At 37.1% G+C, this 18,763-nt stretch overlaps 1 protein-coding gene across 4 annotated transcripts in view; it reads right to left on the bottom strand.

The window, feature by feature from the left end:
* The window catches only part of Ass (argininosuccinate synthase), a 271,035-nt gene that overhangs the window by 12,949 nt on the left and 239,323 nt on the right, over positions 1-18,763 (bottom strand). For 3 of the 4 annotated variants that reach the window (XM_090396642.1, XM_090396641.1, XM_090396644.1), the window contains exons 12-13: positions 16,665-16,821; positions 3,509-3,574 (exon numbers count right to left, since the gene is read on the bottom strand). In XM_090396642.1, coding sequence (XP_090252768.1) covers positions 3,509-3,574; positions 16,665-16,821 — 223 coding nt within the window. The remainder of the gene's footprint in view (positions 1-3,508; positions 3,575-16,664; positions 16,822-18,763) is intronic. The other variant, XM_090396645.1, reaches the window with a different exon arrangement.

The following is an 18,763-nucleotide window of genomic DNA, read 5'->3' as shown; positions in this document are numbered from 1 at the left end:
AAGTGTTTAGGTGACTTCCTAGGCTACACTCACAATTACTCTTGCATCATAAGTACTACACAAGTGATCTGTGAAGTATAAATCCAGCAGTAGTGATGCCTCGTACTTATGTTAACAGTGCAAATAACTTTTGTTACATTTGTGGGGAAGTGACATTTGCAAACCAGAAAAAGGCCATCACTCAGTTAGTGAAAAAGGCATATCAGCTTTATTTTGGATGTAAATCAGAGACCAGGACAAGGGCTGGGCCCCACACATATGGTACGTGTGCTAGAAATCTTCTGAAGTGGCTGAAAAGCAGTAAAGTATTGATGTCGTTTGCTATTCCTATGGTTTGGAAGGAGCCAAGCAATCATGCAAATGACTGCTACTTCTGATGGTACCACCTGTTTCAGGAGGCATCACGAGGAAAAAGAAGTGGACAATAGCTTACCCAAATATACTATCTGCTCTCTGACCAGTTCCAAATGGCAAAAGACTTCCTGTTCTTGAACCTCCAAAAGAATTTTTCATTGATTCAGAGGATGATGAGTATGGAGGCGAACCAATATTGGGTTCTCCTGAGCCTTTGGCATCTAATGATGATCCATATGTTGGCCACTGTACATCATCTGCACCACACATTCTCACACAAGAAGAACTGAACGATCTTGTTTGCAATCTGGAGCTGTCCAAGGCCAAAGTGTTACTGGGATCAAGACTCCTGCAATGGAATGTCCTCAAGGAAAATGTCTGAGTGACTTTGTTTTGCAATTATCGTGAGAAGTTTGCACCTTACTTCCAAAAGGAAGATGACTATGTTCTGCTACGACGTAGATTGCCTGATCAATGCCCTTCGAAATAAACATGACCGAAACAAATGGTTATTCATAGACTAGTTGAAACTGAGTCTCCAGGCGGTGTTGCTTCATAATGGAAACCAGACTGTGTTTGATGGGTCTGCAGCTGGGATATACAAAGTACTGCTGTTTTTTGTATGAATAGGACAGACGACCAAGGACTTTGCAAGAGAAACTGGCCAGCGAGGAAATCTCTGAAGATCAGAAAGAAGAATGTGCAACACCCAGCACCAGCAGAAAAACACAAAATTCTGCTACTGCCTCTACACATCAAACATGGTCTGGTAACAAAACTTTGCAAAAGCCATGGATTGGACTGAATCAGCTTTCAAGTACTTGGCTGACAAATTCCCTCATATCAGCAAAGCAAAAATTAAAGAGCAAATTTTTGTGGGTCCTCGGATTCAAGAGCTCTTCATTGAGAACCGCAACATGGTTAGTGATGAGCACAGTGAACATTTCCATCAGGAAATTGCAACAATGGAGAAACGATACTAGGAAAAGTGGTCACTTCCATGTTGGCTGCCTACTGTTGGACGTTCATTAGAGATGACCCTGAGCATCTATAGAAGCGAGAGGCAAAGCAATGTCAGACATAGAAGAGGATATTTACTGGTATAATACCCTAAATAAGTATGTATTACAGGAAAACCTTGCTTAACGCGATTAATTAATCCATCAATTAATGTGTATACTAAGCGAAATCGTGTTAAGAGAATACAATAAACAATAGGAATAATTATAATTCATCCATAAGTTAGTGTAAATTCGAAAAAAAATTATAAGCTATATTAGAGGATAAAATCATCAAACTTAATAAAAACCAATCGATAAATTTTTATTTAATGTCTGAACATTTGATTGAGTTACTTTTTTTACAAAAAAAATTAAGTAAAGTATTTGAATGGTGTTCAACTTTTTCATCTTGTCACAAAATTTGCGACAGCTGGCGATCGCTTTATCAAGATTTTGGCAGACATCGAAGCCTTGTTCCATATCAGATATGGAATCATAATCAGCATGAAACAAAATTTCCTTAGCATATTCAATGCGATTGAAAACTAGCTCAAGTTCTTTTGCAGTTAACTTCTTAGTCGTAACATTATCTTCTTGTTCACACTGCTTATTTTTTTCTTCATATGCAAGCTATTCTTCTAGTTGAAAGAGGTCATTCTCGCTTAAGTTCTGAATGGGAATCAAGCAAGTTTCTCACATCTTCATTATCCAGTTCATTAAATCCAAGTTATTTTCCAATTGTGCTGATTTCTTCAATAATGTTATCGCCTGAGTTTTTAAAACCAATGAAATTTCACATAACATAAAAAATTTGCGTTAACTGATTAATCACTCATTTAAAGCAGGCAATAGTATCATTTCACTCGATCATGCTAAATGATTATCCCGCATATTGAATTCGTGTTAAGAGATTCGATATGCACAATAATCATTTATTATTATTATTATTACCCAAGACCCCATGGAGTCAAAGACTCATCTGGGAGGTCCTTTTATCATACACACAGCTCATCATACTGTGCTTTAAACACACTCAGATTCTCTGCAGACACCACACTCTCAGGCAAGGCATTCCAATCATTCACAACTCTGCATGAAAAAAAACCTGTTTCTCACTCCCCTGCTTACACCCTCTTTATACAGTTTCCAGGGATGACCTCTGGTTCTCCCCTGATCTCCCACTATTTTCTGTAGAACCTCTCCAGCATTGATCCTATAACAACCCATTACTAACTTGTAGGTCTCTATCATATCTTCCTCTCTTCCTCCTATCAACCAGACTCTGCAAACTGCATCTTCTCAATCCTTCCTCATACTCAACATTCCAGAGGTTAGAAACTACCTTAGTCAGTCACCTCTGGACCCTTTCCAACATCTCTTCATCCTTCTGAAAACCAGGTGACCAACTCTCCTGTACTGTTATATTAGAAACTATTGCAGATCTCTCACAAACCATAGCCAATTTTGCATTCTCATTAGCACGTTCATGTTCAGCACCACAAGATCTATAAGAAACGACAAAATTAATCTGGGGTGACATTACTTTTGTAAAATTTTATTATGCAGTGTAATTCATAGTCCAACAAAATATTGCACTTTCTACAGACCCACACTTTCTTTTGTCTCCTATTCAGGAGACAAAAAAACTACACATGCTCACTCACCACAATAGACCATTCTCAAAAAACTACTACATCATTAATTACATTTGATCATTATGCTGCATGAATTGTAGATCTTATTTGTATGGTCATTTTGTTGTTCAATGCAAATTACAAAGCATTTAGACAAAAAAAATGTCAGTAACAAACCCACAAAGCACCAAAATCTTGTAGTTATGCTAATCTATCAAAAATAAACAAAATATTTTCTATAACAAAATATTTTTAACTTTAAGAAAACATAGATGCAGTACCACTAATCACTTTATGGAACCCCCAATTGCCTTATAAGGATATATCATTAAAAAATGGGAATCATGAGCAAGCACATTTTTTTATGTGGTGAGTAGGATTTTCATAAATTGTCAATCCCTGCACTACATTGAGAGCATGCTCTGACCTACCATATATTTTTATATGCAAATTGCCTTTACTTTTTTTGATTTTTTCTCCTAAAAAGAAGTGCAGTAGTTTAAAGTAAAATGGATTTACCTGAGAGCACTAATTTTAATAAACCCATCAGCATCATCTGGTGTATAATTGCCTTGTACATCCATACTAAAAAATAATAAAGTTCAGTTATAAATGGATTTATATATATATATACATATATATATTCCCCCCCCCCCAAGAAAATTGAACTAAACAGTTTTAAATATTTACTATAAAAAATTAATCTTCCTTAATAATCAAATGAATATTGTATTTAACCTACAGCAAGTATACACTTCTTCTTCTTCCTATCATGGAATTTAGGCCAAGTGGCCTGTTTTGGTCTCATGCTGTGATGAGACCAAAATTCTGGCAATCTGCTGCTGTCCATTTGATTTAGATGTTTTAACCAGTTTTGTTTATATTTACTTATATAGTGGTTAATTAGTTTTATATTATTGTTTTATATAATTTATTTTCTATATATATATATATATCCTATTCTGTCCTAATTTATGCTCACGTGTAGACCTACACTTTTTACCCTGTAGGCATTAGGAACTGAAATCCTACAGAATAAGTTGGTTACTGCTTATTTCTGGAGGTGTCCTATGACTGCAGGTGTGTGTTCACAGAGCCAGTTTGCCTACTTGCAGGAGGAAAATCCCCAGATAAACTGGGGAGAAAAACCTTGCAGTCCGTGCCCAAGACCAGTGAACTTGGCTATGCCTGAGACTCCTCACGTCAGCGACGGGAATCGAACCCAGGACACTCCTTTTCCAGGCGCATGGTTGCAAAGTGCATAGCTACTCGGCTAACCGTGCAGACACACACACACACACACACACACACACACACACATATATATATATATCAAAATGGATAAAATGAATATCTCTTTCTATTCTCATATTTGTTCTAATTTGACTGTTATTTCATTTCCTGTGCATATTTCTTGAATAGACTGATTTGATATATTCAGACTAGTTAATATTTTAAATAACTTTTATCTATTAATTTTATCAAAGGCTTTTTCATAATCAATGAAGACCACATGTGTTTCTTTTGAAAATTCTCTTTGCTTTTTAATTAAATTTTTAGAGTGAAAATTGAATCCATCCAAGATCGACCTTTTTAGAATCCATTCTATTCTTCTGGTAGTTTGTCTTCTACAACACTGTTTAGTTTCTCTTTAAATATTCATTTCATGCATATATTTTGTACTCTGCATTTAGCAGACTAATTCTCCTATAGTTATTGTAGTCATCTTTATTTCCTTTTTTTATAAATTGGGATAACTAACCAGTCTTTTTTCCAGGATTTTTCAATATATGATAAACAGAGAGAGAATTGGAGTTCATCTCTGGAAGTTGTGTAACAGTGTGGCTAGTAAGGGTGTGAGGTCTAGATTTTTTACTCAGAGAGCAGTGAGTCAGTGGAATGGATTGCCAGAATCAGTTGTGAGTGTTCTGACAGTGAATGACTTTAAGAAGTATAACAAACATTGTGTGGTTAAAGGTTATTGTGAATCTTCCACAATAAGTCTTTCACCTCAATGGAGATACCCTTGTAATATAATAAATATTCTCATGAAATAATAAGAGCCAACAGGCTTCACTTTGGCGAAGTAAAATTATTCAAAATTAAGTAGATATTGAATACCACATTATTTCTTAGCCGAATAAGAAACTCAAAGATAGGAAAACTAATCTAAGAGTTTCATGCCGAATATAGAAAACTATAAAGTTCGGCGAATCCAAGCGTAAGTCAACACCTGGTAGTAGTGCAATGCTAGGGCAACTCGTAGTAAAGGCGGAGTAAGCTGCGATCACTGTTCTTAGTATTTGTAGTGACCTTATCTCATAATGTAGAACAGTAATACATCTCTTAGGAGCTGTGTTTTACATTATGGGAAAATACTAAAAACAGTGATCAGAGCTTACTCCACCTTTTCTACAAGTTGCCCTAGCATTGCACTACCAGGTGTTTGCTTACGCTTGGACTCGCCGAACTTTATACTAAGAACAGTGATCAGAGCTTACTCCACCTTTACTACAAGTTGCCCTAGCATTGCACTACCAGGTGTTGGCTTACGCTTGGACTCGCCGAACTTTATAGTTTTCTATATTCGGCATGAAACTCTTAGATTAGTTTTCCTATCTTTGAGTTTCTTATTTGGCTAAGAAATAATGTGGTATTCAATATCCACTTAATTTTGAATAAAATATTCTCATATTATATTCTTTTGAAATTTCATTTAATAATGTTAGTGATATTTGTCAATAATCTTCTGATGCAGCAAATACAAATTTGATCATCTGCAAATAATAGTGCATCTTTATTTGTAGGTTTATTTATATACCAAATGGATTATGGTGTTTCCCTATTGTTATAATTATATATTGATGAACAGCCAATTTTTCTATCGACTGCAAGGTGAAGACCTCTCCCATTGAGGGAGGTTTGGGTCTACTATTCCCATGGTGACCCAGTCCATACTGGGAGAGTGTATCTATACTTGGGTGAATAAATGTATGATGAAGAGGTGGAAGACAATCACAAACATCCATGCCTATGTGGGATTCAAACTCACAACCTCTTGACTGGAGAGTGAATATGCTAACCACTTGGCCAAGCCATATATATATATATATATATATATATATATATATGTATGTATGTATGTATGTATATGTATGTGTGTGTGTGTGTGTGTGTGTGTGTGTGTGTGTGTGTGGCCTGGTTGGCAGGTTATATCGCCATATATTATGCAGGTTATATGGCCAGGTTATATGGGGTGTATGGAGAGGTAGCACCTTAGTATCGATGTCAGCTGCTGATCTCAGGGTCAGGATGTTGGGCTCTGGTCCTCACATACACTCAACTCTCACTTATGGCTCCAAGAAGTTGGTAGTGCACACCAGCGGCCACACCCCGGTATACCGTCTCGGCTGGCAGAACTAAGTGAGGGTATCAGCAATATAGAATGCTGTAAATAGGGAATGTCACCCCTTATGTGCACGAAGTCTGGAATGGCCAAGATGGAAGAAGAATCAACACTGACTGATCAATGGCATCAAGGGCATGACAGCAAGATGTGCGGCACATCGAGGGCACACTCCTGACATCTAAGGGACTTGTGGCCAGCCGTTGTGGAAGAGATCAGAGCCTCACCATGTATTTATCCATTGTCAACCATGAAACACACCATGTCACAATATGAAGTTAGAGATGTGATTGAGACCCCTGCAACCATCAGCTCTTATAGCTACAGGGAAGAAGAGCTTGAAACTGGGAATTGTAAGACAAGAACTACTAAGGTAGTTTATGAAAATAATATCCCAAACCCTCCAGGGAGGATATTCTCAGATATCCTTTGTCTGAAAACCAGGAGCAATCTCTTGAAAATAGTAACATGGAATGTCAGAACACTCTACAAGGCAGGCAAATTAGATAACCTACTCCAGGAATTAGAAGTGATGAAGGCCAATATTGCAGGTATCAGTGAAGTGAGGTGGACAGATACAGGCATAATAATAATAAGAAAAAATCACACTATAATCTACTCTGGCAGTGACTTACAACTTATTGGAGTAGCACTTGTCCTAAGTAATAGAATTGCAAAATCTCTACAGGAATATTGGCCCATAAATGACAGAATCATAACAACCAAAATAACTGCACAACCATTCAACCTGTATATTATCCAAGCATATGCACCAACCCAAGCTCACCCAGATGAAGAGTTGGAACAATTTTATGAAGACATCCAAACTGCAATCTCCAGTGCTAAGTCAGAAGATGTTATTATACTGATGGGCAACCTAAATGCAAAAGTGGGCTCAGAAAAAATCTCATTTTGCATGGGAAACCAAGGGCTTGGAATCAGAAATGAAAGAGGTGAAAGATTAATTCAATTCTGTGAAACCAATGACCTAATAATTGCCAACACACTGTTTAAAAATCCTCCCAGAAGACTATATACCTGGACAAGCCCTGGGGACATCTAAAGAAACCAAATTGACTATATAATAATAAGCAAAAGATTCCGAAATGCAATAACACAAACAAAAACATATCCTGGAGCAGACATAGGATCGGACCACAACCCAGTGATTGCAAAAATCAAAATAAAACTTAAGATACCAAGCCAACCATTCATAAGAGAAACTTATAATTCAGACTCACTTAACAACCAAGAAGTTAAAGACTGCTTTATAAAAGAATTCACAGAATCCCTTAACAAGTCTGACACCACAACTCACACAGAAAATAGAATGCCAGTTGATGAAATTAACATGAACTGGCAAACATTCAAGAATAGCATCAATGAAGCAGCCCAAAATACACTCCCACAATTAAAAAGGAAAAGGAATAAACCTTGGATGAATGAAAAAATGCAGATGTTGATGGAACAAAGAAAAAAAAGTTAAAGAACAAACCTGAATATAAAAGCATGAATAAAGAAATAAAAAAAGAATGCAGGAAAGCCAAAGAGGAATGGATTAAATATAAATGTGTAGATATAGAAAACCTTGATAGAAAACACAGAAGCAGAGAAATGCATGAAAAGATCAGAGAAATGACAAGCAGGACAAATACAGCAAACCATGCAAGTGTCATTAGAGACTCAAGAGACAGTATTCTAATGGATAAAAAAAAAAGAAATCATGGAAAGATGGATTGAATACACAAGGAAATTATATGAACAACAAAGAAATGATATTCCTGAACAGACTGATTTAGAAGGACCATCCATTTTACTCTGTGAAGTTGAAAATGCCGTCAGAAAACTAAAACTACATAAAGCTGCAGGAATAGATAACATCTTGGCAGAATGGTTGAGGACTCTCGATGAAGGAGAACTGAAATTTCTAACAAAATTATGCAATAAAATATACGAGACTGGATTTCTACCCAAAGATATTAATCACTCAATTTTCGTTCCAATTCCCAAAAAAAACAAAAGCTGTAAGATGTGAAGAGTTCAGGATAATCAGCCTCATCAGTCAAGTATCAAAAGTCCTCCTATACGTTATTCTTGAAAGAAATAAAAGAAAAATAAACATAGAAATAAATGATACACAAAGTGGCTTCAAGGAAAATATAGGTACAAGAGAAGGTATTTTCAATGTCAGAACCATCATAGAAAGATATCTAGAAAAACAAAAAGATGTGTACCTCTGCTTCATAGATTACAAAAAGGCATTCGACAAAGTCCAACATGAACAATTAATTGAAATCCTTTCAAAAATAGGCATGGAAAAGACATTAGGCTATTAACTAATCTTTACTATGAACAGACTGCATCTTTGAGAATAAATAGAGAGACCTCAGAAGAATTCCCACTTCAGAAAGGTGTGAGACAAGGCTGTGTCTTTTCTCCGATTCTCTTTAACCTATACACAGAAGAAATATTTAATAAAATTAGTAACCTCGAAGGAATCACCGTAGGGGGCAGAAATATTAATAACCTAAGATATGCAGATGACACGGTTCTTCTAGCTGAAAACAAATATGACCTCAAAACTCTTATAGATGAAACCCTCAAGTATAGTGAACAGTATGACCTCAGTTTCAACTTTAAAAAGACAAAAATCATGATAATTTCAAGAGAAAAGACAATACCAAAAATATGCATCGATATAAAAGGAAATAAATTAGAACAGGTGCAAAAATACATATACCTCAGACACTTGATCACAGAGAATGGCAGGACAGAAGATGAAATTAGAAAAAGGATTGAAATCGCAAGGTCAACTTTCAACAGTATGAAAAATCTACTAACATCTAGAGAATTAAATCTGAAAACAAGACTAAGAATCTCCAAATGCTACATATGTTCTACATTATTATATGGAGTAGAGACATGGACACTCTCCAATCTGAGTGTGAAAAAACTGGAGGCCTTTGAAATGTGGATGCTGCAAAGAATTATGTCAACAGCCGTCAACAGGAGTGTGATGAAAGAAATTAAAAAGAGAAAAGTCAGAGATTTTGGACATATTCTGAGACATAATTGCCTACAAAGGACATTTCTCGAAGGAACTGTTGAGAGAAAGAGAGGAAGACAAAGACTGGAGTGGATGAAAAATATAGAAGACTGGACCTATCTCTCATATGAATAATGCAGCAGAGAGGCGCAGAATAGGACATATAGGACATGGTGGAGACACATGGTAGTCAATCTCCTGGAGGGAGAAGACACCTGACAGGACAGGATATGGCCATTTTTATTAAAAGCAGAGGTGATTGCTGTATTCCTCTTGATAAGCCTTTCCATTCTAATATTTGTTCGAATTTGACTGCTCTATGAAAGCACCTCCATAGCACATTGGAAAAACGAGGATATGTTGTACCATTCAGTTGGAAAACGCCTAAGTTTAATTCTTGTCATGGCAAGAACATTGGCAGGTTATATGGCTATATTTTATTAAAAACTGAAGTGATTGCTGTATTCCTCTTGATAAGCCTTTCCATTCTAATATTTGTTCGAATTTGACTGCTCTATGAAAGTGCCTCCATAGCACATTGGAAAAACGAGGATATGTTGTGCCATTCAGTTGGAAAATGCCTAAGTTTAATTCTTGTTGTGGCAAGAACAATGTTTGTATTGAAAAGAGGAGGGGGAGTGCTGTTAATGATTGCAGAGAAATTGTGTCTATAAAGTGTGAAAGTTGATAGTGCATGCACAGATTTTGAATCTGTGTGGTGTGAAGTTGAAATTAACAGACTAGTATTATTATTTGACACCTCCAGGGAGTCCAAAGACTCATCGAGGGAGGGCACCTGCTCTACAACTCTGTCTCAATCACTCAATCCACCAACTGACTGTAACTATACCAACGCCATCTACCGCCAACCACCGCCACTGGTATTTCCACAGACAACACAGACATCCATGCCCACAGTGGGATTTGAACCCACAGCCCTTTGGTTGGAGAGCGGATATGCCAACCACTTGGCCAGCCAGGCTGGCCATATCTGATAAGGATGTTATAGGCCAGGGAATGTAGAGAATACTGATTACTAAATGTTTATGCAAATTGATTGGGTATGTAAAAAGAAGGTGATCCTGATGGGAGACTAATTACAGGAACATAGAGTGGAAGGAGGAGATAGTGTATGAGAACAAGGAGAGTGAGTTTGTGGAATTTCTGAGAGATAAATATCTTAAGTAGCATGTAACTAAAGCAACTGGAGGCTTTAATTGTTTTAGATTTGGTGATAACCTCACAAGATGTAGTTGTTAATGAGGAATTGACACTGCCACCGGTTGGTGAGAGTGATCATGAGGTACTTGTTTGGGAAGTGGTGAAACAAGAAAAGGTTACTGCCAAAAATGGATATATATGGAAGTATAAAGTGGGCGATTATAGGAAACTCTGTAGTCAGCATCAGTATGTTGGGTAGATGAGCTGAGCAGAAAAAATGTTGATTGACAATGCATGGAAATTCACAAGGCAGTAGCTGACAAAAGCAATGTATGACTGCATACCAAGGGTTAAGCAAGTAAATAGAGTGAAGTGTATGAATAGTGAAATGAAGCAAGCTATGTTAGAAAATAAAATGCTATCGAGGAGATACAAGACAGATGGTGGTAATCATATCCATGAAAAGTATAAAATGCAGGCTAGGAAGGTGATGAGTATGGTAAAGAAAGAAAAGTTCTGTATGAGAGGAGATTAGCCAGTCACGCCAAGGTTAACTCAAGGGAATTATTCCACTATATGGCAAGCAAGAGAAGGAATAAATATGGTAGGTTAATACTGGTGTGTAGTCATGGCAACAGAATAACAGTTGCAAAGGATATAGTGGAATTATTGAATGCACACTTTATCAGTGTATCACAACTAGGCCACTTGTATACGGAGGCTAATGACTTCACATCAATTGCTTTAGTATGATCTTAGTATTCAAGGCAATTAATGTGAAGTCATTAGCCTCTATATACTCGTCATGAAGTGACTTCATGTGCAAACTTTCTTTGCTTACACTTGGATAAAGGATGAAACCAAGAATATAATTTCTTGACACCTTTAATGTATAGTATAAACAAGTGAAAAAACTTTCAACATCTATCTCTAATCCAGAGTATTCCAACAATAGGGTGGGACACCTTTTGACGGCTTATATATGAAAATATGACCTCATCATTACTTCAACCTAAGTATCACTTTTGGGTCTGGCTCCCACTGAAGAGACTTCAATAAAGGCATAAATCTGTCTGGGTAGTGGCCTTCCTATAATGCACATAGCATTATACATGTATGTAAGGATATGTGCATTGCATTATGAGATTCTAAGGCAACTGATGTGAAGTCATTAGCCTCTATATACAGGGTGTTCGGGATAAATTTGACATATTTATAATTAATTATATTTTTCCATAAGTTACATGTATTAACACACACTTCTCTTCATTTAAAAGTTTGGACCCTTCTTCATTCATATACAAGATGTCAGAAAGGATGGATAGCTGGAACCCACCTGAATCATGGAAGAGAATAACTTGTATCATGATGATTCGTGCCCGCCATCAAAATAAGGATATTACGACTGCTGCCCAATGCTCCCTGAATACAGTAAAAACAATCAGGCATGAACTAGAGACTTGCAATGGTGACTACGAGGATGTAGCAAGAAGAAAGATCCCTAGCAGACGATCTGATTGCGTTCGTACAGCAGAATTCCTCGCAAATCTGCAGGAACAGGTGTTGAAGAACCCTGGCATTGGAATTCGGGCTTTGTTCGTGGAGTTGCTAACTGTAGTCAAGCCCTGGATAACAAGGGTAGCCAATGGTAGGCCATATGTATGGCAGCAGGATTCGGCCCCTTGCCACACCTCTGGGAAAAGTCAAACATGGTTGTCTGAAAATTTCTACGACTTCACCAGTCCAAATGTTTGGCCTCCAAACTCCCCAGACCTTAACCCCATGGATTATTTTGTATGGGGCGCAGTTGAAAAAGACACCAATCGCACTTCCAGTAATACAAAAGCCCAGTTAATGGATAAAATTAAAACAGTTTTTGCGGCCCTTCCCAGGGAGACTGTAGCATCAGCTTGTTCGAGGTTCCGAAGCAGAATTGAAGCTGTGATCGATGCTAATGGTGGTTATTTTGAGTAAATCTTGTTGATAGTATTGTAATTAACTCTGCCTGTAATGTTTTTTTGTCAATTCATTAAATTTAATAGATACAAAGAATATTTTCTTTTTCCTTACGAAACTGTCAAATTTATCCCGAACACCCTGTACAAGTAGCCCAGTTGTTAAGTGACTTCATAGGCAAACTTGTTTACTTACACTTGGATAAAGGATGAAACCAAGAGTATAATTTCTTGGCATCTTTAATTTATAACAGAACCAAATGAAAAAATTTTCATCATGTTAAAACTTGTCTATATATATATATATATCTACTTACAAAACAATACACTAGTCTGCCAAGTTCTTTATAATAATAACTGTCCAGAATTTTTTGAACAGACCTTGTGTATCGTAAGTTCCAATGGGAGATAACAAAAGTATTTCAAGCAGTATATTATAAATTATAATTATAATATAATCGGAAAAGGCCTAAGCTCGAGTCTTGTCATGATGGGAGGAATCTTTATTTGGACTTTTTCAATTGAAGGTGAATTAGCCGATCTCATACGGAAGTAGCAGGGTTTTTTCTCCAAGAAACTGGGGTTTTTCATCCTGCAAACAGACAAATCGACCCTTCAGAACACATGCAATTTACAGACAAAAAATACTAGCTGTGGTGGTGGTGGGAAGTAGATGGCGCTGATGTAGATGATTGGTAGTAGAGGTTTGGTGTAGTGGTGGTGGGAAGTAGATGGCGCTGATGTAGATGATTGGTAGTAGAGGTTTGGTGTAGTGGTGGAGATGGAGAGTTGTACAATAGGTGTCCTCCCGCGATGAGTCTTTGGACTCCTTGGAGTTGTCACGAATAATGATGATAATAATAATAATAATAACTATTTCCTGCAACTAGTTGTACTTGATCTGTTCTATTTACGGTTGTACAGCCAGCATATTGTTGCATTTCGATAAATGAATTCTTCAAATTAGATACTAGCACAATTAATGTCAATAAATATTTATTTTGATATTATGTTATATATGTTTTAATCTCTGTTAAACGTAATATGAAAAGTACAGTTTTTCACTGTAGCAAGCACCTTTACAATAAGCTCACTATAAAAAAAATGCGGGGTGCTTAAGGGTCAAAGCTGTATAACTGAGAGGAGACCTCCACATAGCTTTTAAAGGAATGTGGAGAACCGACCAGGGCTTCTGACCTAATGTCCAATCCTCACCTTCTCGTGGTGCACCCTGTTGGGTATCTATTTGGATACTGAACGAACGAGGATGGGCTGGCAATTTGGGATTTAGCCGACCAAATTGTATTCTTATTGGTTAAACCAAAATAAAAAATGATTGTACAACATGACAGAATTTCATACCGGCTGGGGCGGCGCCCGGTTAAACAAGGCCCCCGTTGTTTTCGCCAGGGAACCAGGGCGAACAGCGAAAAGTCAGTTACTGGAACAAATCTGAAAACAAACCCCAACTCAACATCACCAGAGTTAAAAATCAGTACTATCAACATAAGAAGCCTGAATGGCAAAGAAATGGAGCTAGCTGAGGAATTAGATAAGTACCAGATCGACATAATAGAGGTGACTGAAACAAAAAAGACAAAAACTGGTGAGATCTTTCTGAGCAATAAATATAAAATGTTATATTCAGGCAATGACAATCAAGGAAAAGAAGGAGTAGCCATAGTATTCAACACAAAATACAAGGCTAATCTTCTTGAATGGCAGCCAGTCTCAAGTAGAGTAATGTGGGCAAATATGAGAATGGGGAACTGGACAATGAGACTTATTTGTGCCTATAGTCCCACAGAAGGCTCTACTAAGGTAGAAGTGGAAGAATTTTTTGAGGCTCTAGAGAAAGCTACTGACACAATGAAAAAGGAAAAGTTGGTCCTTGTTGGGGATCTAAATAGCAGAGTAGGAAGTGATTGTCAGACATACAAAAATGTTTTGGGAAAATTTGGAGAAAAGAGCAAAGCTAATAATAATGGCAAATACTTGTTGGATTTCTGCTCAGGACATGGACTGGTTATTACCAACACCATGTTCCAACATAAAAATGTGCACAAATTCACATGGAGAGAAGAGGCAAGGAATAAGAAAAGTCTCATTGACTATGTTATTGTTGAAAGTGATGTTTTCTCCCTGGTGCAGGACACCAGAGTGTACAGAGGATTTGAAATTGGAAGTGATCACTATTTAGTCTTGAGCAGGATAAAATTGAATTTCATATTGAAAAGAATAACATGTAAGAAAGTTTTAAAGTAAATAAAAGTTGAGCAGCTTCAGATGTGAACTGTAGACTAAAATACACAAAGATTATTGAAGAAAAAATGAAAGAGTTTGAGAACAGGAATCAAACCTTGGAGATTCAGTGGCAAACTCTGAAGAAAACATTGATTGATTCTGCCAGAGAGGCATATGGCGAGGTTATCTGCAAGGATAAAAAAATCAGAACTCCCTGGTGGACACAGGAAGTTAAAGAGGCAGTGAAGGAAAAGAAGAAAGCATATCAAAAGTTCCTGGCAAATAAGTCAGCTTGTGCTCTTAGAGAATACAGAGACAAATGCAAGAATGCTAAACACTGTGTAAAACTAGCTAAACAAAGTCATGGGAGGAGTTTGCCAAGAATATAGAAAATAAATATCAAGAAGGTGGCAAAATATTCTGGAGGTTGTTGAAGAAGCTTAGGAATGGAGGAAAGAGTGCTGTAAAAGGAATTAGAGATGATAAAGATAACATGAAAACGGGAGAAAAAGATATCCTTGAAGTATGGAGTAATTACCTTGAAAAACGGCTAAATGAAACAAGCAGTGATGACAGCACAGTGGTAAAAAAACACTGACCAGGCATGCAGTCAGGAATACATATCCATACTTGAAGTAGAAAAAGCCATCAAAGGCTTGAAATGTGGAAAGGAGCAGGGGTAGATGATATTCGACCAGAAATGCTGAAGTATTGTGGTATAAGAGTCTTACAGTGGCTGCACTGCATAGTTCAGAAAGCCTGGACAGAGGGACGAATTCCCGATGATTGGAGTAGAGCTCTCATAGTACCCATATATAAAAAGGGAAATAAAACTGAATGTGAGAATTACAGTGGTATTTCCCTACTGAGTGTTCCTGGGAAGATCTATGCAAGTATACTTGAGAAGCAGTTGAGAAGAATTGTGGAAGAAAAGTTTGGTGAAGAACAAGCTGGATTCAGGCCAAATAGAGGCTGTCAGGATCAGATCTTCACTTTACGACAAATAGTCGCGAAACACTTGACCAGAGACTAGAGACTGCAGATATGAGAGTCCTGAGAAAGATTATAGGCATGAACAGATGGCATCAATGGCAATATCATATTAAAAATGAGGATATTAGGAAAGAACTTGACATTGTCAACATCCAGGAATGCGTTAGCAGAGCTAATCTCAGGTGATATGGTCACTTAAACAGAATGGGCGAAGAAAGATTAACAAAACAAGTGTTCTCTGCCAGGTTGGCAGCAAAACGACCTAGAGGAAGACCAAGATGCATGTGGATTGATACGGTACAAAGTGCCTTAGACGATAGAAATATAAGATCTGATAATATTGGAGTCCTGACAAGTAACAGACTGATTTGGAGGAAAATTGTAGATAGGAAGTTAGTAATGATGTAATTTTTTTCATGTAGTACTGTCATATCCTGTACACCCCTTGAGGATACATGGCAGGAATTTGATGATGATGATGACGATGATGATAAAAAAAAATGCTGCAAGCAGTAAATGAAAAGTATAAGATCAGTATATTCAAAAGAACTTCATGAGCAAACTTTCAAAAATGACCCATTCCTCCATATCCCTCTGAGTTCCCTATAGTGAGGATTGACTGTATCAGCATTCTAATCAAGATCTTCTAATGGAAAAATAACCTTTTTAAGTCTTTACATGTTAATATCTCATCGATGTAGTTCTCTCTCTCTCTCTGTGTGTGTGTGTGTGTGTGTGTGTGTGTGTGTGTGTGTGTGTGTGTGTGTGTGTGTGTGTGTGTGTGTGTGTGTGTGTGTGTGTGTGTGTGTGTACGTGCACGCACATGGCTTCAATTTAAATAATTCAATTTAGAAACATTTCTCAACTTACCTTACAAGTTCTTGATTATATAAGGAATTTTGGGAGGTGCGACCTTGAATATAAGTGTTTCCTTTATACAAAATGATCCTTACTATGCCATTTACATTTGCTTGGGTTTCCTGCAGACAACTTCTTGTAAATTCACACTCTGGACTATACCATAACCCTAATCATGTATGAAAATAGTTTAACATTTTAGATAAATAAAATCAGAATTCCTTTAGAATATAAAGAATTTCTCCTCCTTACTCCCATTTCTTGCCATACCTTCTCTCAGCTTTCAGGGTGTCCCTTCCTCTCTCTCTCTCTTTTCCATCCCCAAAACTATTGCTATTTACACTACCACTAATGGTACGCAATTTATTATTCCTAAAATAAATGACTTCTGCATATACTCTGTGTTTTTATCACCAACCGATATGTCAATATGAGAAACAAATATGAAATTTCCTATAAAAAGGGGAGTTAGACAGAGAGATGCCATTTCATCTAAATTATTTACAGCAGCCCTAGAAGAATTTTTTTTTTAAACCTGGATTGGAAAACTAGAGGAATTATGGTAAATGGGAAAGAACTAAATCAACTACAATTTGCTGATGGCATTGCTTTTTTAGGAAACTCTGCTGAAGAACTTCAACAAACAATCAGTGAATTGAATGCAGAAAGTAAAAAGAAAGGATTAAATATAAACAAAGATGAAACAAAAATAATGTATAATAAATACATTACCAAAAAGCCAGTACGAATGAAACCCAAGGAAACTTATATAGTAATATCCTGTTTACCTAGGATAAAACATCACAGTAGAGGGAGACTGTGAAGAAGAAATTATACATGGAATTCAACTTGGTTGGATAGTCTTTAGAAAATGGAAAGATCATCTTGGTATTACCATTCTAGACAAAAAGCACTCGGATCAGAGCTCAGACTAGGGTGAGAGACATTATAACTGCCATTAAAAGATCCAAATGGCATTGGGTAGGATCATACTGCAAGATGTAACACTCAAAAATGAACAAAATTGATATCTGAATGGTATCCCAGAGATTATTATTATTATTATTATATGACACCTCCAGGGAGTCCCAAGACTCCCACCACTCAATCCACCAAGTACAACAAATTGCAGCTATGCCAATGCCATCTACCACCAACCACCACCACCACTAGTATTCTCACAGACAATCACAAACATCCATGCTAAGGCAGGATTCAAACCTGCAGCCTTTTGACTGGAGATTGGATATGCTAACCACTCATCCAACCAGGCCAGCGATGGAAAGAGAGCTACAAAAAGACCAAAGAGATCATGGGAGAATGAGATTAAAGAGATGGCAGGAATTCATTGGCATAGAAAAGTTCAAGATAGAAATTATTATTATGTGACATCTCTAGGGAGTCCAAGACTCATCAAGGGAGGGCTACAGCTCTCTGTCTCCACCACTCAACCTCATCCACCTGTCATCCACCAACCACATCATCTACACCAATGCCATCTACTGTCCACCACTATCATTAGTATTTTCACGGACAATCACAAACATCGATTCCCATGGCGGATTCGAACCATCAGCCTTTTGGCTGGAGAGCAGATACGCTTACCACTCTAATCTAACCTAAATGAATGAAGAACTTTGAGGGAGGCCTTTGCCTAGCAGTGGAGATAAAATGGCTGATGGTGATGATGATATGTCAATATCATCTCATTTCTTTTACTTTTATTTATCAAATTCTGTTAACCTATATTAGGACAATCTATCCTCAGAGCTAATATTCTGTGGTTTGTTACTTTTAGAAAGTTACAGTGGACAGAAGATGATATGTTGATGTGAATAGAATAGCAGTCTTCAAGAAGACTGAAAGGATAAATGAATGAAAACATAAAATAGGACATGGGATATTCCTTGTGATTTCAGAAGAGCTATGTCTTTTCCAAATGCAAGGTCAAGAAAACAGTAGTGATAGTGGTCTTGATGTGAAGTGAGTAGGGGAGGGATGGAAAATGTAGAAGAATGAAAGTGGATGATAGATCATAAGATAGATAAAATACTAAATGCTAAATGCTAAAATACTAAATGCTACCCAAAAATCCCCCCCCCACTATCTAC

Source organism: Typopeltis vanoorti, chromosome 8 (genome assembly GCF_054136105.1).
Source record: "Typopeltis vanoorti isolate ZY-2024b chromosome 8, IOZ_Tvanoo_1.0, whole genome shotgun sequence".
NCBI lineage: Eukaryota > Metazoa > Arthropoda > Arachnida > Uropygi > Thelyphonidae > Typopeltis > Typopeltis vanoorti.
This window is presented reverse-complemented; position numbering and strand designations above follow the sequence as displayed.